This window comes from Myotis daubentonii, chromosome 16 (genome assembly GCF_963259705.1).
Source record: "Myotis daubentonii chromosome 16, mMyoDau2.1, whole genome shotgun sequence".
NCBI classification, from domain to species: domain Eukaryota; kingdom Metazoa; phylum Chordata; class Mammalia; order Chiroptera; family Vespertilionidae; genus Myotis; species Myotis daubentonii.
Window position 1 is genome coordinate 53,612,066 of NC_081855.1, and position 23,366 is coordinate 53,635,431.

The 23,366-nt window shown below is 62.5% G+C and overlaps 1 protein-coding gene across 1 annotated transcript; it reads left to right on the top strand.

Annotated features, from left to right (window-relative positions):
* Nucleotides 1-1,754: 1,754 nt before the first annotated feature.
* Nucleotides 1,755-23,092, top strand: KIF19 (kinesin family member 19). The gene is made up of 20 exons (XM_059671079.1): nt 1,755-1,919; nt 4,038-4,118; nt 10,940-11,050; nt 11,660-11,747; nt 12,059-12,195; nt 13,405-13,530; nt 13,755-13,949; nt 14,638-14,784; nt 15,397-15,519; nt 17,063-17,228; nt 18,055-18,229; nt 18,393-18,591; nt 19,136-19,406; nt 19,500-19,621; nt 19,887-20,020; nt 20,259-20,364; nt 20,562-20,658; nt 21,316-21,713; nt 22,116-22,275; nt 22,507-23,092. Exons 1-20 carry the CDS (start codon nt 1,881-1,883, stop codon nt 22,635-22,637), a joined length of 3,006 nt encoding a protein of 1,001 aa, XP_059527062.1. The 5' UTR covers nt 1,755-1,880; the 3' UTR covers nt 22,638-23,092.
* The last annotated feature ends 274 nt before the right edge of the window (nt 23,093-23,366 follow it).

The window sequence follows — 23,366 nt, forward strand, 5'->3', positions numbered from 1 at the left end:
CAGGAGATGCTGAGAGAAGATGGTGGCTTGGGGTGGAGTGACGGCTAGTCACGTACCTGTCTACACCTCTGTTCCTACATTTGACAAGTTAAAGGAGTGTATCAGGAGGCGGCACCGGCTGAGCCAAGGCCTGAAAGCAGGGCCCGGCACCAGCGTGTATCTGGGACACTCGTCAAGGTGGGTGGAGCCTAAGGCCGTAGAGGGTGGACAGGAGGTTGTGGGGAGCCAGGCGCAGTGCCTGCTTGTACTTTGGTGTCACAGCCGCACCTTTTGAAAGTGGGAGGCAGCAGGAGGCGTCCATGACATTGCCCAGGTGACAGTGATGGAGCCTGGGGGAGTGGCCAGGAGATGAGGAGGAGGAGAAACACCTGCAGAGGGAGACCCTCCAGGATTCGCAGGTGGAGGATGAGAGGAAAGAGGAAGTCAAAAATGACGCAGAGATGTGGGGCCAGAGAGGACGGGGCACACCCGCCAGCCTCGGTGCGCAGGCTCGGGGCAGCCTGGGCCAGAAAGCAGGACAAAATCTTGGGCCAACCCCCCTCCTCCCCGCACACCCCTCCCCCTGCATCCCCGAAGGAGCCGTTTCCACCAAGCTTCCCCGCTTTATCTACTTACCAAACCCGAGGCCACAGGTGGCTCTCTGCATGGCTTATTAATAACTCCTACACACAAGCTCCTGGGGCTGCCGGGGAAGCCAGTCCCCCAGGGCACAGGCTGGCGGCGGGCTCCGCCTCTGGATGCCCGCCAGGCCGTCTGAGCAGCCCCGGGGGAGCGCTCCCTTCCCCGCTCCTTGAAGGAAGCCCCCCCGGCTCAGCTCAGCTGGGGGGCAGGAGAAGACAAGGACGATGGGCCTTCAGACGCACCATCACCCAGGGAACTAGGGCCCTGAGGGGCGGGCACACTGGCTCCAGGTGGTTTGGCGAGTTGGATGCTGAGCTGGGACCAGGATCCTGGTTTCCCGGCCTCCGGAGGCGGGAGTCTTCCCGCTGGCTGTGCTCCCGGTTGTGAAATCGCTGTTATGCCCGCCACATGCGGAGGCCACAGCGTGGGACCCACACTGTCTTGCACAGGACTGTGCCTCTTCCTGCGGGCGGGGAGCCACAGGGCACACAGACCCCACCGTCTTGACCTAGATTCTGGGTTTCCCGATGGGGCCCTGTTTGCCAGTGGGGTGCATGGAGGCTGGCTCTTGTGTGACCTAGTAATACAGGTGCCCCCCTCCACCAGGCGGGTGGGCAGCCTGGGCACAGGGAGAGCTGTTTACCCCTCTGTCATCGGAGACAGGGATTAGACACCAGCCACAGCCGCGATGAACGCCGCGCCCATGGGAACACGGGGCAGCCAGCCACCGCCCTGGAGACGCCAAGGGGAGGACAGACAGACGGACAGGCAGGCAGGCCCACAGCCGCCGCGCGAGGGGCCGGGAGCGCCGCTGTCCAGCGAGCGGCGAGCCCGCAGGGCGCCCCCTGGAGGGCAGCGGGAGAGGGCCCGGCCGCGAGCGAGGGGGCACGGGGAGGCGGCGAGAGCGGCCAAACCGACACGGCGGCGGCGCTGGGCGGACGCAGGGCCTCGCCGAGGGCCGGAGGGACGCGCAGGCGGGACTCGCTGGGAGAGCGGCGCAGGCTCGAGCGCCTCCCCGGCGGAGGCGGCCCACCCCGGGCCGCAGCACGGGAGGGGCGGGGGCGCAGGGGGCGGGAGGCGCCGTCGGGGCCCTCCCCTCGCCCCGCCCCCCGGTCGGCGCCCTTGGCCGCGGGCGCGTTGTTGGTTTCGGGTTGTCAGGCAGCGGCAGCACCGGTGAGGCTGCGGGGGACCCGGGGACGCTGGGGGCGCGGCTCGGCCATGCCCGCGGTCGCGGCCTGAGCCCCTCCATCCCCGCAAGCATGAAGGACGGCGGGGACTCCAAGGACCAGCAGCTCACGGTGAGACGCCCGTCGAGGGCCCCATCTGTGGCTCAGACTCAGATTCCACCCCCGACGGACAGAGCGGTCCTCCCCCTCCCCGCCCCCAAAGGACCCTCCGGACCAGGGAATGCGACTGTCCGAGAACTTTCCCCGAGCCCCGGAGTCAGGGAGAGGGCATCCTGCTGAGCCTGCGGCCAGCCCAGCCCCGCCCCTCCCTCTACACCAGCGGTTCTCAGCCTGGGCTGCGCATTAGAACCACCCGGGAATCTTGTTAAAATCCTGATTTCCGGGCCTCATCCCCCGGAAATTCTGTTTCTTTGTTACTAATGATGAGGCCCCACCCCATAACAAACAGAATTTCCCGAGGATGAGGCCCAGAAATCAGGATTTTAACAAGATTCCCAGGTGGTTCTAATGTGCAGCCCAGGCTGAGAACCACTGGGCTACACCTTCCCACCAGGGGCCCCAGCCCCAAAGCCTGCCCCATGGGTCTCTGGGACAAGACTGCTCCCCCATCCGGAAACACCAGGGCAGGCTTGGCCCTCCTCCTAGAAGAGGAAGGAGGGAGCCAGGGGGTACCCCAACCCAGTGGAGTCAGGAATTTAAAGGAGCTGGGGATCACAGGTAGACAGAGGAGAGCCTCCAGGTGCCAGGGGAGCCGGCATGGGGCCGGGGTGGCTGGTGGTTGGGTTGCAACGAAGATGCTGTCCAAGTGAGGACTAAATGGTCCAGAGGATGCTGGGAGCCGCTGAGGGGGCGCCCGGAGCCAGCCCTGGGGTCCGGGCAGATGAAGAGGTGTGAGTGGGCGTGGGGCTCAGGTAGAGACTGAGGGCAGACTCCTGATTCTCAGTGGTGCCGGGTCAGAGTGATGGGGGAAGGCTCAGTGACCCCAGGGCCACGGCCCCTGCCCTAACTTCTGAGATCTGGGCACGGCCTTTATCCCCCGCAGGTGGGTGGTGATGTCACAGGAGGATGCTGCTGCCCCCAGACACTCCGCCTCTGCAGGGCGAGCTGGCTGCTCCGAACTGGAGCCTGGGCCCAGCCCTCCAGCAAACCCCTGGCTCTGGAACCTCCTCTCTGGCTGTCGGGAAGGCTCTCTTTGAAAGCAGCTTGATTGGCATGTGTGGTGTGTCCGGCACCGCAGGGCGGGAGGGTCCTCCCCTCCCAGCATCGGAGTTTGGCTGAGGCGTCCGGTCAGAGGCTAAGCGTGGAGTTATACCCACACACCTGGCAGGCATTTCCCCTTGATCAGCAGAAACACACATGCCTCCGTTCCTTTTTTTTTTTTTTTAATTCTTAGTTTTCTTTTTTTTTGTTAATCCTCACCTGAGAATATTTTTCCATTGATTTTTAGAGAGAGTAGAATGGAGGGGGAGAGACAGAGAGAAACATCGATGTGAGAGAGACACATAGATTAGTTGCCTCTTGCACCCACCCTGACCAGGCCTGCAACTGAGGTATGTGCCCTTGACTGGAATTGAACCCAGGACCACTCAGTCCGAGGGCCGATGTTCTATCCACTGAGCCAAACCAGCTAGGCATGCCCCCATTCTCTGGGCAAGGCTCATGCAGAGAGAAGACATACCGTCTCCCAGTAGCGTCTCCCAGTAGCTAGAGAAGAGAGAGCGTAGGGGCCCCGTAGCGCTGTCCTTGGGTAGGAATGTGGACCCAGGTTGAGGAGGGCAAGTTCCCCCGCCCCCAGCCCCCAGCCCCGTCCTGCTGTGCTCAGTGCTGCCCCTGTGGTTGCAGTTCCTTATTCACAGGCACAGACAGCCTACTCCAGTGCCAGGGCCTCCAAGTTCAAAGCACAAGGGAGCTGCCGCTGCTTAACTGGGCATGTGACTGACGCAGCCCGGAGGAGCAGGCAGTGCTCTGCCACGGGGGTCGCCCTGAGCCACGGGCTCCAGGGGAAATGCACACACTCAGCCCCAGCCCCCATTCGCTGCACCTCCTGCCCAGACCCAGGTGGTTGTCCTGAACCACTGAGTTTTCCTAAGACCAAGGAGGCCTGAGATGGCTGGACAGAGGAGAAGCCCTGGGCTTGCCCTAGCGGAATCCCCGGTCCTCTCATCCTTCTCTCTGGGGCCCAGCACAGCCCTTTCCGTCTCATCTCAGGGGTCTGGCCTTCCCTCCCAGGTGGCGCTCCGGGTTCGGCCCATCAGCGTGGCGGAACTGGAGGAAGGAGCCACCCTCATCGCCCATAAAGTGGACGAGCAGGTACGAGGGGCTGTGGCTGGGAACTGCAGGCCAGGCACAGGTCTGTTCCTACCTCATGGGGGCAGGTACCTGCTCTCCTGGTAGAGACGGGAAGGGCCCTGTGGCTTGCTGCACCGTCCTTCTTCTGCCCACTGAACTCTTGGCTAACACTGAATTGGCGACATCATCAAGGAAACAGGCTTCTTTTTCCAGGAAGCCTTCCTAGATTGATCCAAGGAGAGCTGAACGCTTCCCTAGCCTGGGTGGGTCCTGATCCCTAGTCCAGTTCTAAAACTTCCACGTCCATGTGCCCATGACATGCCTTTCCCATTTTAATATGTCTGCTACGCATAGAGCACACATTTACATGGTCTAGAGCAGCCGTGGGCAAACTACGGCCCGCGGGCCAGATCCGGCCCGTTTGAAATGAATAAAACTAAAAAAAAAAAAAGAGAGAGAGACCGTGCCCTTTTATGTAATGATGTTTACTTTGAATTTATATTAGTTCACACAAACACTCCATCCATGCTTTTGTTTGGGCCCTCCGGTCCAGTTTTAAGAACCCATTGTGGCCCTCGAGTCAAAAAGTTTGCCCACCCCTGCTCTAGAGCAAAAGCCCGCCTCCGGAGTATTCATGTTTTGCAAAGTCCTGGGATGTCTGTTTGCTCTCTTGATCCTCATGTCACCATGATGAGGTGAGCAGGGCAAGTCCCACCTCTGTTTACACAGGAGGCAATCAGTATTTATCAAGTACCCACAACACGCTGGTGACAGTGCCATGGTGAAGAGAAAAGGCCCTGTCCTCCCTTCGTTACCTTAGAGTCCAGTGTGGGCGGACAAGACATTAATCACAGCGTTGCAGCACAAACAGATGGGGGTTAGCAGCCCACAGGGCCTAAAAGGAATGCATAGTAAGTGGGAGGGGACTTGGCCCAGTCCCGCAGGTCAGGGAGAAACGGTGCCTGGACCAAAACAGGAGGGATGAAGAAGAGTCATTAGGACTGTGCCGTAAGGGAGAAATCTCAACCACAGGGACTGGCATGTGCAAAGGCCCAGTGGTGAGAGAGACTGTGGTGGGCTTGGGTAACAGAGGAAAAACTGCCCCAGCCGGTTTGGCTCAGTGGATAGAGTGTTGGCCTGTGGACTGAAGGGTCCCGGGTTCGATTCCAGTCAAGGGCACATGCCCAGGTTTTGGGCCTGATCCCCAGTAGGGAGCATGCAGGAGGCAGCTGATCAATGATTCTCTCTCATCATTGATGTTTCTATCTCCCTCTCCCTCTCCCTTCTTCTCTGAAATCAATAAAAATATACATATATTAAAAAAGAAAAAACTGATGTGGCTCAAGCAGGAGAGAGGTTCAGAGAGCGGGCTGGAGGTGTGAGCTGAGCTGGAGATGTGGGCAGGGCCAGCCCACACACACTGTAGGTCATGGCCAGGGTGTGTGCTTAGGGAGGCAGTTGAGGAGTCAGATGCTGGGATAGGAATGGGCACAGTGGTACGGGCACCAGCAGCAGGTTTGTGCCCAGGTAGGAGCATCTCGGTGGCATGGCCTACGGCAGTGATGGTGAACCTATGACACGCGTGTCAGAGGTGACACGCGAACTCATTTTTTTGGTTGATTTTTCTTTGTTAAATGGCATTTAAATATATAAAATAAATGTCAAAAATATAAGTCTTTGTTTTACTGTGGTTGCAAATATCCAAAAATTTCTGTATGTGACACGGCACCAGATTTAAGTTAGGGTTTTTCAAAACGCTGACACGCCGAGCTCAGAAGGTTCGCCATCCCTGGCCTACGGGGACCCGAGAATGATCACTTGCCTCTGCTCAGGGGCCACTGCACTTGCTTGTCCTGAGTGCCCGTGCTCGCCAGGGCAGCGGGATGTGCTGCTGGGTCGGGGAAGTTGGGGTGGCATGATGCCATGCAGAGCAAGGCACAAGTGGGCACGTGCTGGCCTGGGTATGGCAGGCTCGGCTCAGGACGCCCAAGGGCCAGGGGAAGCGAACTGGAGGTGGCGGCTCAGCCCGCAATGCCTGCCTGCTGCTGGGCTCCTGCGGGGGGCGCCCATCCAGCTATGCTTTCACCCTGACAGTGGAGCTGTGGGCATGCGGAGCTGGGTGGTCCCAGCCTCCTGGCTTCTCCTCCTCTGTTTCCTCTTTCAAGGAGCAGCCTTCCTCACAGGCCTCGGGGAAAGCAGGGTGGCTGGGAAGATCCCTTCTACACTGGTTCGGGCAGCAGGAGCGGGAGGAACGTGTGGAACAGTCACGGAGGGGAGTCCTGCCATTGGCCGGCTGGGCGGCCCCGGGCAGTAACCAGGCTGCCTCCTCCAGGGGCTCTGTGGGCTGATGGACAGCAGTGCTTCCCAGTGCCTGGCGCACAGTCGGAGTCTGGTGGGTGTGCTGCCCTACCCGCCTCTAGTAGAGACGGAGAGTCCCCGGGCTGCGAGGGGCAGTGTGCGGAGCCGGAGAACGCGGGAGGAGAACGCCTTCCAGGCTAGGCCGCTCCCTGTTTGTCCCACTTGTCCCCGAGGGTATCAGGTCCTCAGCTGGGACAATGATGGCTCTCTCTCGGCTGCTCCTGGCTTCCGGCCAGCACGGGGGCTGATAGATATGAACTGATGCTGATGGAAACGCTCCGGTCTGGGCACAGCCCATTGTGTGCCCACACACGGCAGACACTGGCTCCTTTCTGTCCCTGCCAGTGAGCGGGGGTCCGGCCTGATCCGGCCGGGCCGGGCTGGGCGTTCCCTCCCCGGCTGCTCCTTTGTCAGCGGGAGGGGTGTCTGAGCGGCGTGGGCTCAGGGCTCTCAGCGCGGACTCTGGGCCCTGCAGGGACGAGAGGCCTCTGGTCCTGAGCTCCTTCTGACCCCACTGGGTTCAAAGATACGCTGCCTGGCCTGCTGTTGGAGATTAGCCACAGCCAGCGGCAGGCTGGGCACCTCCAGAAAGCCCCGCTGTCCCCCACTAGCTCCATTCCTCTGACAGCAAGGCCCTGGCGAGCAGGAGGCAAAGACAGGCTTCCCCTTGCCTGCCACTCCCACCAGCCCCACCCTGGACCTCTGTCCCTTTCCAGCCTGTCTGTGGCCCTGGCCCGGAGGGAGGCTTGGGTGCAGGCTTGGGCAGCCTTGGTCATGGGCCAGGTGGCAGGTCGTAGCTCTGTCCCCTCCTCTGAGGTCTGGAGCCCGCGGGCTGCTGGGGTGAGTCTGGGAGGGGTCTTAGCGCAGCCTTCCTTAGCGTTAGGCATTGTTCTCCTGGGGACATGGGAGATTTCAGCAACGAGGCTGTGCAGCGCCTCTCACAGGACAAGTCCTTTGGGGACAAGAGGCCGGATGCTGGGGAAGAGGGAGTTAGGGCTCGGATTTGTGAAAGGGGTTCAGGGACCTCAGCAGGTCCTGGAGCCCCGTGCAGTTCGGGACTGGAGCCCCCGTGCCTTCTTTAGCCGCCTGCGGAGCCAATGTGCGCAAGAGCTTTCCCTGCGCCTGGCACACAGTGGGGTTACAGATTTTAGCCTCTTTAAGGGCTGAAACAGGATGGTTTGGGCCCCAGAGGTAAAATCAAGCCCACCTCTTGCCTTCCCATTGCCTGTGCCAGAGCTCTCAGGCCAGGGGTCCCTCCCATGGTCACCGCCACACGTCTGTGTTCCTAGAAGAGTGTGGTAGCCCAGCCGGCGTGGCTCAGTGGTTGAGTGTTGACCTATGAACCAGGAGGTCACAGTTGAACTCCCGGTCAGGGCACATGCCTGGGTTGCGGGCTAGATCCCCAGTGTAGGGCGTGCAGGAGGCAGCCAATCCATGATTTTCATCATTGATGTTTCTATCTCTTCCTCTCCCTTCCTCTCTGAAACCAACAACAGAGCGTGGTAGGCGCTCGGTCTGCTAGTAGCATCAGGGGCGGGACTAGACCCTGACACCAGACCCTTCAGGGGTGCCACTGATGACCACAAAGTGGGGGGCGGGCGGCCTGAGAGGTCTGGGGGCCCAGGGCTTCCAGGGTGGAAGCAGAAACTCCACACCAGCCCCCTTCCCCTCCGTCTCTCCCCCCCCAAAAAGTCCACAGCCTGCGGACCCCCTCCCTCCCAGCTCTTTACCTACAGAATTTAAGTCACCTGACAATATGGGTCATCCCACAATTAGCCTCTACCTGCTCAAAGCCCAGCTGTCACCCCCTGTGCCCCTGGGGTCCTGTCTGAGGAGCCAGGCACTGGCCCTCGAGTCCTGGCTGTGCCTCCGTTTCCTCCTCAGAAGCTGGGACAGTAACCTGCTCTGCCCGCCCAGCCGCCCAGCCCGGGCTCTGAGAGGATTAGGGGAGGTCTTGTACAGGAGCCGCAGCCACAGAACTGGGAGGCTGTTGTGAAAGATAAATAAAGCATCAGGTGACAGATGGCAGGTGTCGGGGGATGGGGTGCCGGGAGGGGCAGCCTATTCGCCCCCTTTGCCCGGCTCCCTCCACACCCACCATCTGGATGCTTCACGCCCCTGTTGCCCCCTAGAGCTGAGCCTGGTGGTGAGTGACTGGGGGAGAATGGGAGGGTTCTTCACCCTGCCCCTTAGCCGTCACCTCCCCTTAGCCCTCACCCCCATTAGCCACCACCCCCCATCTCCCCAGCCCCTCCCAGCCCCAGGCAACCACTGACCTACTTCCCATTTCCGTAGATTCGCTATTCTGGACATTTCACATGAGTGGAAGCACAGTGTGTACTGTCTTCGTGTCTGGCTCCTATCGCTGAGCGTAATGCTTTCAGGGTTCATCCACATTGTAGCACGTGTCAGAACTTCATTCCTTCTTTTTTAACATTTTTTTTTTTTTTTTAATTTCAGAGAGGAAGGGAGAGGGAGAGAGAGATAGAAACATCGATGATGAGAATCATTGATCGGCTGCCTCCTGCACGAGCCCTGATCGGGAATAGAACCGTGACCTCCTGGTTCATAGGTCGATGCTCAACCACTGAGCCATGCCGGCCGGGCAGCACTTGTTATTAAAATGACCTGTTCCCCCGAGACGGCAAGTGTCAGCGACAGGAAAGCATACCTCTCCCCCCGACCTCGCTCAGTGCCTGGTCCATAGGAGATGCCCAGAAAGCATGTTCGCCTGGGCCACTGCCTGTGCTGCCCACTGTGGCTCGGCCCCAGCTCACCTGGCCACGGCACAAGGGCCCCTTTGTCTGCCCGAGGGGACAGGGAAGGGGTGATGCTCTGCAGGGTGGGGCGCGGGCTGGGACCCAGACAGATGGAGACCCAGACAAAGCCCTCTTTAAGGGGATCCTGGCTGCCCGTTGACAATGCACTGATTCAGGAGCCTGCATATCAAAGGAACCAAATGCCCAGGGGCCATGAACTTGGCAGTGCCGGGAGGTCGTTTGGAGGTCATCAGTGGGATATGGGCATCACTGAATGCCGCTCTCCCGCTCTCCCTCCCTCCCTGCACCAAAGCCCTTCCTGGGGGCACCCCTCAGGCCCTGCCTGTGTCCACGCTGGCACCAGAGAGGTGAGAACTGGTACAGCTGGTCAGGTTCCCGTGCTGCCGGCTGGGACCCGTGCCCGGCCCTTGTCGCTGGGTTTATCTTCAGTTGGGCTGAAACTTGATCAGGCTCCTGCTGCAGGTGTTAGGGCTGAGAAGGAACTGGATCCTGGACGAGGCTTAGGGGGCAGTGGGCAGAGGCCTGAGGAGGTGGCTGGACCAGGGGGGCACCCCGAGGGGCAGTGCAGCCTGGACGACCTGACCTGTGCTCAGCTCAGGGTGACCCCCGACCCTTGGCGAGCTGTGGGGCCTGAGTCAGGGCCTCAGTCTTCCCCGCACAGCCCAGCCCATCTGGAGGCCCCTCCAGCTGGCTCACCTGAACCCCACCTGATGGGTGGGTGAGACTCCTGAGGCCGGGCCTCCTGGGGAGCTGTCTGCCCTCCCTCCACCCCCCTCCTCCCTCCTCCTCCTTCTACTCTCCTCTCTCCTTCTTCCTCCGTGGAGAATCCCAGAAGGAGGCCGTGCTGGGCCCCCTGGCTCTTAGGCCAGTTTAGGTGCAGTGAGCCAGGTGCGCGCCTACGGCAGGAGGCCAGTGGTGAAGGGGGGCTGATGTTGGGGTGCACAGAGGATGCTGGGAGGGTCTGGTGGAGTCCCAAGGCTGTGGCCCTCCCAGGCCTGGGCCTCCTGCTTCCTCACCCCAGTCACTGAGCCACCAGTGGCTCTTTGCCCCACCCCTGGGTCTGCCAAGGGTGAGAGGCAGTGTGGGGGCTGAGGCAGGGGTGCAGGGGTGAGGCAGGGGTAAGGCTGGGGTGCAAGGTCCTAGGTGCCTCACGGCTGCAGTGACATGAAGGGTCTGCATGTTTCGAGGCCCGGGTTTGAGTCCCGTTCCCCCACCGGCTAGTGTGTGAGCTTGGACAGGTCACTGCTCTGGGCCCGTCTCCTCCTCTGTGAAGTGGGAATGGCAGTGGCCTCACCGCCTGGCCCGCGTGGGACTAACGGGGTCGGTGCTCAAAACAGGTCCTGACACAAGTACACGCCTAATGAGCCCCAGCCCATGTTACCGTTGCTCCTCCCCTGGGGACAAGCACGGGGCGTGGTGCAGGCAGAGGAAGGTGGTCTAGGGCACATGGCACTCTGGGCTCCTTTGGGCATCCAGGGCCAAGTGCCCAGATGGGGCGCACAGGTGCTGATGGGACAGGGCTGGGCCCGGGGCTCAGGGGCCCGGGGCTGCCCAGCTCTGGGACCTCCTGCCGGCCCTGACTGTGGTCCCCCGGCTTCTGGCCCCCCACCCCTGGCCCACACCCTGAGAGGGGAGGGGTGAGGTCAGTGCCAAGCGTGTGGCCGGGGCTCCGGTGACGGGGGCCTGCCCGGGGGCCCTTTGCAGATGGTGGTTCTCATGGACCCGCTGGAGGACCCCGATGACATCCTGCGGGCACACCGGTCCCGAGAGAAGTCCTACCTGTTCGACGTGGCCTTTGACTTCACTGCCACACAAGTGAGAGGGCTGGGCCTGGGGACACCCTCTGCCCCGCGTCAGGGACCCTCAGAGGACCTGCCACCAGCCCTCAGCCGGCCCTCCACCGCTCGCTCCCTCACTCCCCCTCCTGCGGCTCCGTGCGTGCAAGTGTGCGCTCGCCTGCCTGGCACGTGCACGGCCTCCTGCCTGGGCACACCCGGGTTGGTGTGCAAACGCCACCCTCCATGGGTACCCCCACGGCACACCCGGCAGGTGGCCCCCTGGGAGCTGGAGGGAGGCGCGGGAAGCCCATCGGGTGTGAGGAAGAGTCTCCGGGAAGCTGACACCCTCCCAGAGACCCCCGTCCTGCCCACCTGTGGGGCGTTCCCGGGAGCAGATGCAATGCGTCCCCGAGGCTGGGGGCCGGCCGCCAGCTGTGGGGGAGGCATCTCAGGTGTCCTGAGCGCTCTTTCAGGCGGGCGTCCCCCCAAGGGCTGAAAGGAGAGACACCCTCCTCCACGCCCACCCCCACTTCTCTGGGGCCAAGGGACAGAAAGGCCGCTGTGGGGAGCAGCAGGAGGGTGCCCGTGGGCAGTGTGCCCCGCCCGTGCCCAGGCCCCTGGCGGCTGTCCTCTCCCTCCCCTGCAGGAGATGGTGTACCAGGCCACCACCAAGAGCCTCATCAAAGGCGTCATCTCAGGCTACAACGCCACTGTCTTCGCCTATGGCCCCACAGGTGAGGGGAGCCCACGCCGTGGGGGGACCGGATGCTGTCCCCCGTGAGGAGCAAGCCCCCTCGCCCTGTGCCAGAGAGCCCGTCTGGCCCCAGCTGGGGCAGGGCTCAAGGATGTAGCTGATCCACCCCCCTCGCAGGGCCCTCAGGCCCCAGCGGCCCCATCCCCAGGCGGGACGCCATCCTCCCCAACCCTCACCCCCCTGCCAGCTGGGGGTCCCAGCCTGAGGACACACCCGGCTTGGCCAGGACACCCTGCCCGGCAAGGTGGCACTCCCGACCCACCCCGCTCACCCACCACCTGCTGTGCCCAGGCTGCGGGAAGACCTACACCATGCTGGGCACGGACCACGAGCCAGGCATCTATGCCCGGACCCTCGATGACCTCTTCCGCGCCATCGAGGAGACCAGCACTGACATGGAATATGAGGTCTCCATGTCCTACCTGGAGGTGGGCCTCCCCGCAGCCGGCTCAGTCAAGGGGCCCCTGGGACAGGGCTGGCCACCTGCCTGGGGCCACCACCAGGCAGTTTCCCGGGCTGCTCCCCACGGCAGCTCTCCCGCACACGCTGCTGGCCCCACTTTACAGAAGTGGGAAGCTCAGAGACATGAGGCAACTAGGCCAACGTCACACAGGAAAGAGAGGGAGCAAGGATTTAAACTCAGGAGCCCTGCTCACTGGCCCACACTCCCGAACAGCCTTCCGCTGAGCACGGGCTCAGCGCCCGCCCTCCGTCCTTCGCGTCCATTTCTTTCTTTCTCTTTTAATCCTCACCAGAGGATATTTTTCCATTGATTTTTAGAGAGAGTGGAAGAGAGAGGGAGAGACAGAGAGAAACATCGAAGTGAGAGAGAGACACATCGATTGGTTGCCTCCTGCACGTGCCCCAGCCAGGGCCCAGGCTGGGGAAGAGCCTGCAACCAAGGTACGTGCCCCTGACTGGAATTGAACCCGGGACCCATCGGTCCGCAGGCCAATGCTCTATCCACACCAGCGAGGGCCTCCGGGTCCATTTCTTAAGGCCGACCCTGTCTGCCCTGCCAGGCCACCTCCTGGCGCTGATTGTACGTGGGGGCGGCTGAGGACTGTACATACATGGACAGGCTTGAACCTGCCAGCCTTTGCTGCCTCGCCCCAGCCCCAGCCCCAGCACCCAGCGCCCACCTGTGGGAGGACCACCACCGGCCGGGCAGGGGCAGCAGGGGTGGGAGCCTGCAGAGGCCAGATGCGGCGAGAGAGCCAGTGGGCTGGCCTCCATCTGGCTCCCGGCCGCGAGGCTCCCTTCAGGAGCTGATAATCTCCCGGGTGACAGCTCGGGCAGAGCAGCGATGCATCCCCGCCAGCAGCTCTCCCATCAGCACAGCGTGGACTCTGCCAGCCAGCGAGGCGCACTGGGTGTGGGGGTCGGGAGAATGGTGGAAGGGTTGCTTAGCAACAAGCAGGGCAGGCCGTCAGTCAGGTCCCCATCCCCTGCCTGCAAAGGGGTCCCTCTCTCCTTGGCTCTGGTGGCTCAATGTTTCCAGTGGACGCTGAAGCCCCCCACCTCCCACCCCATAGAAACAAAGGGGCCCGTGAGCTCCTGTCCCTTCTCGCTCAGGAGGGATGGGGAACCTGGGCCTCAGTCTCCCACAAATACCTGTCACCCCCCTGTCCCTTCAGATCTACAATGAGATGATCCGGGACCTGCTGAACCCCGCTCTGGGCTACTTGGAGCTGAGGGAGGACTCCAAGGGGGTGATCCAGGTGGCGGGCATCACCGAGGTCTCCACCATCAATGCCAAAGAGGCGAGTCTAATGCAGCCAGCAGGGCCGGGGGGCAAACAGTGACCCCTGAGGGGCAGGAGGGGCGGAGGGCTGACCAGACAACCAGCCTGCTCGTGTGCACACAGCCCCTGCCCTCCACAGGCCCCTCCACACACACAGGCCAGCCCTCCTCCTCCTGGTCCCTTCCCCAGTGTGTGGCAGCGCCCCCACTGGTCCCCAAGAGTGGCCTCCCTCCTGCCGCCCAGATCATGCAGCTGCTGACGAAGGGGAACCGGCAGAGGACCCAGGAGCCCACGGCCGCCAACCGGGCGTCCTCCCGCTCCCACGCGGTGCTGCAGGTGTCCGTGCGCCAGCGCAGCCGGGTCAAGAACGTCCTGCAGGAGGTGCGGCAGGGCCGCCTGTTCATGATCGACCTGGCCGGCTCCGAGCGCGCGTCCCAAGTGAGGGAGCTCCCCGGAGGCTGGGGCGGGGGGGGGGGGGCAGGAGGAGGGGATGTGGCCTCCCAGTGAGGTCAGCTCCCCCAGGACTGGGGAGAATGTTTTTTGTGGGGGGCGGAGACAGGGGGCAGAGGGCAAGGATGCCAGCCTCCTAGTTCAAACAGAAGGAAAGGAGAGAAAGCCACCCTCCAACACACACACACACACACACACGCACACACACCCTCCAAAACACACACACACACACACACACACCCTCCAAAACACACACACACACCCTCCAAAACACACACACACACACACACACACACACACACACACGTGTACATCCTGGAGCCTGAGGCGCCCTCTAGGGCCCTGTGCCTGTGGTTCTCTTGGCTCTGAGTGGCGGCCACCGCCTCCCTCCACCTCATTCTCCGCACAGCACCAGGCTGGGCAGGGCGCCTGCCTGGGGGAGACAGAGGGCGGCTCTCTCAGCCCCGACCAAGCCCAAGCGAGGAGCAAGCAGTCAGTCCCTCATTCTCACTCAGAGGCCTCCTTCTTTCCCCTTGGAGCATGCCCCCGGGAGGTCGACCTTTCAGAGCCCTGGGGGAGAGGGAGAGGCTCATAACCCAGGATCCCCAGGCGTTGGGGGGATGCCCGTCCCCTGCCCTGTAAGGCCACAGCTCTCCCCACCCCTGCTCGCCCCCAGACACAGAACCGTGGGCAGCGCATGAAAGAGGGGGCCCACATCAACCGCTCCCTCCTGGCCCTGGGCAACTGCATCAACGCTCTGAGCGACCGGAGCAGCAACAAGTACATCAACTACCGCGACAGCAAGCTCACCCGGCTCCTGAAGGTACCAGCGCCAGCCCGGCCCAGGCGCTGGGCACCAGGGGAGGCTGCCGGGTTTAGCCAGTGATACACAGGGTGCCCAGCCACGGTGGAATTTCACAAAGACAACGAGTTGCATTTTTTTAGTATAAGTACGTCCCAAATAGGGCATTTGTATTTTATCTGGCGACTCTCACCAAATCCGATCTTCATGCGACGATCCCCATTCCTCACTCCGGCCAAGATCACAGTGACATCAGCGTCGGGAAAGGAGGAGCCTGGGCAGCCAGACGTGGAGGAGAGAGGAGGGAGGCCCCCTCGGGCTCCCAGCCAGCCAGCCGTGCCTTCCCTGGCTCCTCTGTGAGGGGAGAGGAGAGCCGGAGGCCCTGCCCGGGATACTCGAACTTTCCAGATGAGAACTTTGGAGAACAAAGTGGACGTGGGAAGTGGGGGACGGGGAGGGGGAGGGGAAGTCTGAACTGAGGGGGACCATGTGGGGTTCAGCACCAGGACGAGAGAGAGAGAGAGAGAGAGAGAGAGGGGGAGAGAGAGAGAGAGGGAGAGAGAGGCACTGCAGGGGGCCCTGGGCAGCCTGGCTGACCACAGGCCCCCCCTCCCTAACCCTCCTCACTGTTAGGACTCCCTGGGGGGGAACAGCCGCACGGTGATGATCGCCCACATCAGCCCGGCGAGCAGCGCCTTCGAGGAGTCCCGGAACACCCTGACCTACGCCGGCCGGGCCAAGAACATCAAGACCAGGGTGAGGGCCCACTGAGCCCCTGGACTGACCCCAGACCCTGCCACCCCTCCTGCGCTCCCTGGAACCAGCCACCATCGCACTGGCCCCATTTCCCCCCCCCCCCGAATGTTACCCCCAGGCCCTCTCCCTGCACCTCCCACACCTGCATGCTTCCCCCCAGGCTCCCCTCCTTCCTGTTCACGGTCTGAGCTCCCCTGGCCCAGCCCCTCCCTCCTCCCCTTTGCATCTTCAGATGCTCATTCAGACGGTTACGGTTCAGAGCACCTCATCACAACAGCCACACACGCCGCGCCCTTTGCCATTCGTCTCACATGCTCCCCACGTGAGGCCGGACTCATCAGTCACGTTTCACAGTTTAGGAAAATGAGGCCGGAGGAAGGGAGGGGGCGCCCCCGCGGGCAGTGATGGCGCTGAGACTGTCCCACTGTCTAGGAGGGAGTCCATTTCGATGTGTGTGTGAAGGGGCGGGTGGATGAACGTCAGAGCGGCTCATTCTCCCGACACTACCATCTTCCAGCCACCGCTCCCTTCCAACCCTCAGGGAACTTAGCGGGGGAGGAGGCACGTCCTTGAGCCAGTTGATAGAATATATTAACAGCAGGTCAAGGATGCCAACAGGTGGCGGCTGGTGGGATTCCGCGGAGCTCTTTGGAGACTGTGAGCGGGACTCGGGAAGCTGGGAGGACGTTCCAGAAGGGGGAGCAGCAGGAGTAGAGGTTCCAAAAGCAGGAAGGAGACGGTGTCTGGTGGGATGGGGAGAGCCGGATGGCTTCTCAACTATCATAGAATGTTCACGACAAAGCAGCGAGTCTAAAGGCAATCCAGACAGCCCTGCTGGTGGGGCTCAGTGACCTCTGAACCAGGGGGTCACGGTTCGATTCCCGGTCAGGGCACATACATGCCCAGGTTGCAGGCTCAGTCCCCTGTAGGGGCCGTGCAGGAGGCAGCGGATCCATGACTCTCATCATTGATGTTTCTATCTCTCTCTCCCTCTCCCTTCCTCTCTGAAATAAATGAAAATACATTTATTTTATTTTTAAAAAAATATATTTTATTGATTTTTACAGAGAGGAAGGGAGAGGGATAGAGAGTTAGAACCATCGATGAGAGTGAAACATCGACTAGCTGCCTCCTGCACGCCCCCCACTGGGGATGTGCCCGCAACCCAGGTACATGCCCTTGACCAGAATCAAACCTGGGACCTTTCAGTCTGCAGGCCGACGCTCTATCCACTGAGCCAGACCGGTTTGGCGAAAATACATTTTTTTAAATAAAAAAGAAAGAAAAGGGAAATGCAGACAGCCAGTGGTGGGCCGTCACCACAGGCAATAGGGAGCCAGTGAAGGCTCAGCCGGGGAAGCAGCATTTTAGGAGCCGGCTCTCTCAGAGGCATGTGGTGTGAGAGGCTGTGGGGTGGGAGGCAAGGCCTCTGCTGTCACCCAGAAGCACTGGGGGTGGGGGAGAGAGAGAAAGGAGGACCCGCAGGCCGGCCCTGCCCCTGGGGTGACTGTACCTGCTCTGCCCCGTCCCGCGCTCCCCGCAGGTGAAGCAGAACCTGCTCAGTGTCTCCTACCACATCGCCCAGTACACCAGCATCATCGCCGACCTGCGGGGCGAGATCCAGCGGCTCAAGTGCAAGATTGATGAGCAGGGAGGGCGAGGCCAGGCCCGGGGACGGCTGGAGCGGGGTGACATTCGCCACATCCAAGGTGTGTGTGTGTGGGGGGGAGGACTGTCTGTGTTAGTGGGAGCCCGTCTCCCTCAGCCCTTGCAGGCTGTCTCAGATGGCTCTGGGGTCAGACTCTGGCTGGGTAGCCGTGCTAGTCACTCCACCGCTCTGAGCCTTCGCTGTAAAGTGGAATCGTGATCGCTGAAGATTAGGGGGGAATCCCACGAGTGAGGGACACAGGAGCGTTTAGCTGCGTAGGACCTCACCCTCCACGCCGCAGTGTAGGGGTGCGAGGCCGAGCCCGGCATCACCAGAAGGGGCACAGCCTACATTCTCTTGTAGGCTTAAGTTTGCCATGATGGTTTGCCAACTGGTGGCAGTACCGTGTCTAAGGGGCACTTTTTAAAAATTGATTTCAGAGAGGAAGACAGATAGAAACATCAATGATGAGAGAGAATCATTAATCGGCTGCCTCGTGCACGCCCCCTACTGGGAATCGAGCCTGCAACCCCGGCATGTGCACTGACAGGGAATCAAACTACGACCTCCTGGTTCATAGGTCGATGCTCAGCCACTGAGCCACGCCGGCTGGGCTAAAGGGCACCTTTCAATAGCTGACACAAAGGTGCTGTAAGAGCTAGTGGGAGCCTGGTTCATACAGAGGGGCTGGGGGTCACCTTTGGGCCACAGCCTGAAGACTCAGTGCAGTGCCGGAGGAGGTAGCAATCCAGGAGGTCGTTCTAGAGGCGGTGGCTGGACAGAAAGTGGTTTGGGAAGAAAGGGCGGGGAGGGCCCCAAGGGTGGCTCGACTTGCCTGGCCAGAAGCCTCTCTCCTCACTGAGCTCCCCACACCCATCCATGGGCAGCTGAGGTCCAGCAGCACCGCGGGCAGGAGGAGCAGGCCGACATGGGGCAGCTGCGGGAGCAGCTCATCGGGGCTTTCCAGGAGCAGATGGACGTGCGGCGCCGCCTGCTGGAGCTGGAGAACCACGCCATGGAGGTGCAGATCGACACCTCCCGCCACCTGCTCACCATCGCCGGGTAAGCACACACATCCCACTCCGCCCCTCCCGCCCCGCCCCTCCCCTTCCCTCCCGTCCCACCCCTGGGCCCCGGACAGCGGGGCTCCGGCTGTAGCTGCTCACTGTGCCCTGTTCCCCATGGCCCGGATCCACGCCTCCCCGCGGGGATGGGGCCGCGGCAGCTGGGAGCAGGAGAAGTCACGCAGGGCGCTCAAATGGCGGGAGGAGCAGCGGAAGGAATCCTACACCAAGGACGACAGCGAGAAGGACTCGGACACGGGCGAGGACCCGCCCGACATCGTGGAGCCGCCGGAGGTGGCCGCCGCCCGGGAGAGCATCGCGACCCTGGTGGGCGAGCAGAAGAAGCTGCGCAAGCAGAAGGTGCCCAGGGTTTGGGGGACGGGGAGAGCGGGTTCAGAGGGGGAGGGGCAGGGCTGGGGGCGGGGGAGGGAGACCCTGGGACCTCGCTAAGTTCCTCAGTGACCTCTCTGCCCCTCAAGCTCCTCGCCTGTAAAGTGCAGGAGTCACCGTGCAGCCTGGTGGGTGGTGGAGGAGATGGAACAAATGCCCTTCACATTCCGAGGATTCCAAAAATGGCAGCGAACATTTACTCAGGGTTCCCCATGACGGCTCTTTGCCTTCTGTTCTGGAGAACACCCCAACCGGGGGCTTTCAGGGCCCGTGAGCCCTGGGGGCACCAGATGGGCTGCGTGGAGGGGTAGTTTGTGGCCAGAGCAGCCAGAGGTGGCACAGAGGCGCCACGTGGGAGCAGCCCCTGGCTGCGAGGCCCAGGATGCAGCGTCGAGGGCGGGGCCTCGGAAGGGAGCCCCCCGGGAGGGGGTCCGGGGACAGGAAGGGCGAGGACAGGCCGGGCCAGAGGGGGCGGCCCTGGCCTGCTGCCGGCGCTGACCCCGGCCGCCCCCAGCTGGCCCTGGAGCAGCGCTGCCGGGAGCTGAGCGCGCGGGGCCGCCGCCTGGAGGAGACGCTGCCGGGGCGCATCGGCTCCGAGGAGCAGCGCGAGGTGCTCAGCCTGCTGTGCCGCGTGCACGAGCTCGAGGTGGAGAACACGGCCATGCAGTCACACGCGCTGCTCCGCGAGGGCGCGCTCCGCCACCGCCGCGAGGCCCTGCGCCGCCTGGAGCAGCACCGCGCCCTCTGCGACGAGATCATCCAGGGCCAGCGGCAGATCATGGACGGTAGGTCCCGCCTCTGAGCCGCGCACGCCCCGTCCGAGGGGCAAAGGGTCCAAAGACACGCCTGAGCCCTGCCCCTCCTCCCTCCGCCGGTAGATTACAACCTGGCCGTCCCCCAGCACCTGGAGGAGCTCTATGAGGTGTACCTGCGGGAGCTGGAGGAGGGCAGCCTGGAGCGGGCCGCCATCATGGACCGCGTGGCCTCCAGGGCCCTGCAGGTGGGCGCCTGGCATGTTCTGGGGGAGAGGCTGATGCCCAAGGCAATGGCGGGGGACCAGGCTGGCTGACACCCCAGGAAGCTGCCCCCCTTTCCTTATCCTGCCCAAAGCCTTGCCACTGGGGATGCCCAACAGCCACAGCTTTCCCTGGGGACCCAGAGCACTGCCCTCGGGAGCTCCCAGCCCCATTCCAGCCCTGGTCTTCTGTGCTGTTGTCTGGTCCAAGGTCACGTCTTCTGACTGTCCATCCCTGCCCCCTCCCCAGGACAGCTCCTTGCCCAAAATTGTCCCAGCAGGAACCATGCTGACCCCTGAGGCTGACCTGGAGAGCGTGAAGACGCTGAGCTCTGAAGCCCAGCGCCTGCAGCACAGCATCCTCCCTCCCCTCAGCACGGAGAGGTGAGCCTGGGAACACGTCCCAGCAGCCCTGCCTGCCGGCCACCGGGGATGCCCGCCCAGAGCGGGGCTGCTTCGGGGAGATGGGACAGGAGCCACGGGGAGGAGGTGACGCAGGTCTGGAGCGAGGGCTCCCGGGTTCTCTCTCCCTCCACGCAAACAGCTCTCCCCTGGCACGGGGGTGGGCCCTCTGTGGGACCAGCTTGGTCATCAGATGCCCACCCTCTTCTGCCAACCTCAGTGAAGCCAACCACGTGTTCAAGACCAGTCCCCGGGCCTGGCAGGTGAAAAGCTCCTCTGTGCCCACCCCACCCCCCATCCAGACTGGCCACCTGGTGACCCAGGAGGTGAGCACTGAGCACCGAGCACCCTCGGCCCCACGGCCCCTCCGCTGAGGGTGGGGCACAAGGGCGGACGCCCAGCGGTTGGGATGGAGCCTTTCCGAAGCAGCCACCACCCCGGAGGCCCCGCTGTCTCTGCTGAGTGGGGCGTGGGGTCTCTGCTGGGTTCAGCGCCTTTGTCCTCCCGACCACCTTGTCCGCAGGCCCCCACTCAGGACAGCCTGGTCAGCCTGAGCAGCCGCATCAACTCCTCCCCTGACAGCAGCGAGAACCTGTCGGAGATCCCCTTGTCCCACAAAGGTGTGCCCCCCCCCCACTGAGCCTGGCATCACCGCCACCGCTCAGCTCGCCCAGCTGAGCGCCCTGGCCTGCCCTCTGCTTGCTGAAGCTGCTGCCCATTCTAGGAAGGAGGCACCAATGCCCCAGAGCCGTGGTCAGCAAACCACGGCTCAGGAGCCACATGCGGCTCTTTGGCCCCTTGAGTGTGGGTCTTCCACAAAATACCGCCACACTCAAGGAGCCGAAGAGCCACATGTGGCTCTCGAGCTGCGGTTTGCCGAGCCGCAGTTTGCCAATCACTGCCCCAGAGGGTTACCCGCCAAGGACACACAGGGCCGGGGGCACAGTGAGAAGTCAGAAGGGGGAACATGTGGCCATATGTTCCCCCTTGCACTCAGTGATAACTGCAGGTACAGATGGGATCCATGCCCATTGTCTCAGTAAATGCTGGCAATCACCCTGTGGGGTTCGTTTACCACCTCGTTTACAGATGAAAGCGAGGCTCAGAAATGTGCCCCAGGCTTCTTAAATGGCAAGCAGGTGGGGGTGCTGGGAGTGAAACCCAGACATTCTGGCTCCTACCCAGGGGGGGGGGGCGGGGTGTTGGAGGTGCAGGAGGGAGAGGAATACGAGGCCTTGATCCCAGGTGGGGTGGGCGCTCACTCTGTCCCGCTGCAGAGAGAAAGGAGATTCTGACGGGCACCAAGTGCATCTCCGTGAAGGCTGCCCGGAGGCGCTCGAGGGCCCTGGGGACCGAGGGGCGCCACCTGCTGGCACCGGCCATGGAGCGCAGCACCCTGTCCCTGCACTCGCTGAGCGAGGCGGACGATTCTGGGTCACCGGGCCCGCTGGCCTGCAAGCGGCCTCCCAGCCCCACGCTGCAGCGCGCTGCCAGCGAGGACAACCTGTCGAGCAGCACCGGCGAGGCCCCACCCCCGGCGCTCGGGCATCGAGGCGAAGGCCCTGGGCCCTGGCTGCGGGCCCAGAAGAAAGGCCTGGGCAAGAAACAGGAGGAGTCGCTGGAGGCAAAGAGGAGGAAGCGGAGGTCCCGGTCTTTTGAGGTCACGGGGCAAAGGGTGAGGCCAGGGGTGGGGTGTCTGGGCCCCTTCCTTGTGGGTGGGGGCCTGAGGGCTGGGTTCCTCCAGAGGCTCGGAGCATCTGCACTGCCCTCCAGGCCTCTGTCCCCAGGCTGGCCCATAGCTGGGGGCAGATCCCTGTAGCACAGCGGTTCTCAACCTGTGGGTCGTGACCCCTTTGGTGGTCCAATGACCCTTTCACAGGGGTCGCCTAAGACCATCCTGCATATCAGATATGTACATGACGATTCATAACAGTAGCAACATGACAGCTATGAAGTAGCAACGAAAATCATTTTATGGTTGGGCCACAACATGAGGATCTGTATTTAAAGGGCCAGAAGGTTGAGAACCATAGCACATCCCCACAGCTCAGGCCTTACTGTTCTCCCACCAACACAGCTCTCCGGCCCCAAGACACACCTCCTGGGGCCCCGCCCCCTGGAGAGCATCTCAGACCACAGGATGCCAGTGTGCGGGCACCCAGCCCCTGGTATCCGGCATCTGGGAAAGGTCACGCTGCCTTTGTCCAAGATCAAACTCCCGCCGAGGCAGAACACAGGTCGGTACCAGCGAGAAGGGCTGGGGAAGGGGGGCCCTTGGCCTGCCCAGAGAGGAGGCCGCCCCTGGCTGGAAACAGGGTTCTTGCAGAATACTGTGCGAGGGGGGGGGGGGTGGGGGGGGTAACTGGCATCTTGGGGTTGTGCCCCAGGGAGATCAAGACCACTGGGTGATGAGAGGGGGGAGGGGGAGGCATTCCTAACCCCTGCTTCTGGCCTTCCCCCCGTTTCAGGCCCCGGGGTTTCCTCCCCACTCGTTGCTCCCTCCAATCCGGCTGGTGTTTCCCGACGGGCTACCCGTGGGCCCCGCCTGCCCCACAGCACAAGCACCCATGGCAAAGACGGACGCTTCCGGCATAACTGAGGGGCCCTGTCTGGAACCCGCCCTCCTGCCCCAAAGACTGAATGGGTTGTAGTGGGAAATGGGAGGTGGAGGCTGGGCAGGTGGGGGTGACCTGGAGGTGGGAGCTCAGGATCTCAGAAGGCCGGGGCTCCCGAGACCCAGGAATTATGAGGGTGACCGCCCAACCCTTCCATGTGTGCAGTGCCACCGGGCAGGGAGGTGAGCCTGGGAGGCAGGCCAGGATGGCGGCTCCGGGGCCTCCCAGCCTGGGATGATGCCAAAACTCTGCACAGACCCGTGGCCGGACTCAGCCTGGGAAGTGGGGGGAGGGAGTTGTTAGGGGGACAGGGCTCCTGGGCCCACACCTGGGGCAAGGGCCTCCTGGCTGGTGGGAAGGACCAGCAGACGGTTCTCATACGATGGGGGGAGGGAGGGAATGTGGGTTCCTTACTTGGCAGTGGCTTCCTTTTTAACAGTAAAACCCCATTTGGGTCTTGACGGTTGTGTTGGAAACTAGACCTTGTTGGGAACTGGGTGGCCACGGCTGATCTCCCCCGTCCCTCCCTACCCCATGCCCCATCTCACCCTGGCTGGAGGCATGGCACCAACCTACAAACCTGGGGGAAAGGGGGTTCCTGTAGACCCTGAGGCCCCTCCCAGGGGTCATGCCCCATCACACCTGCCCAGGCTTCCTCCCAGGAGAGGCTCGGACCACAGAAAGCCTCAGAACCTAAATGGAATGGTGACCCC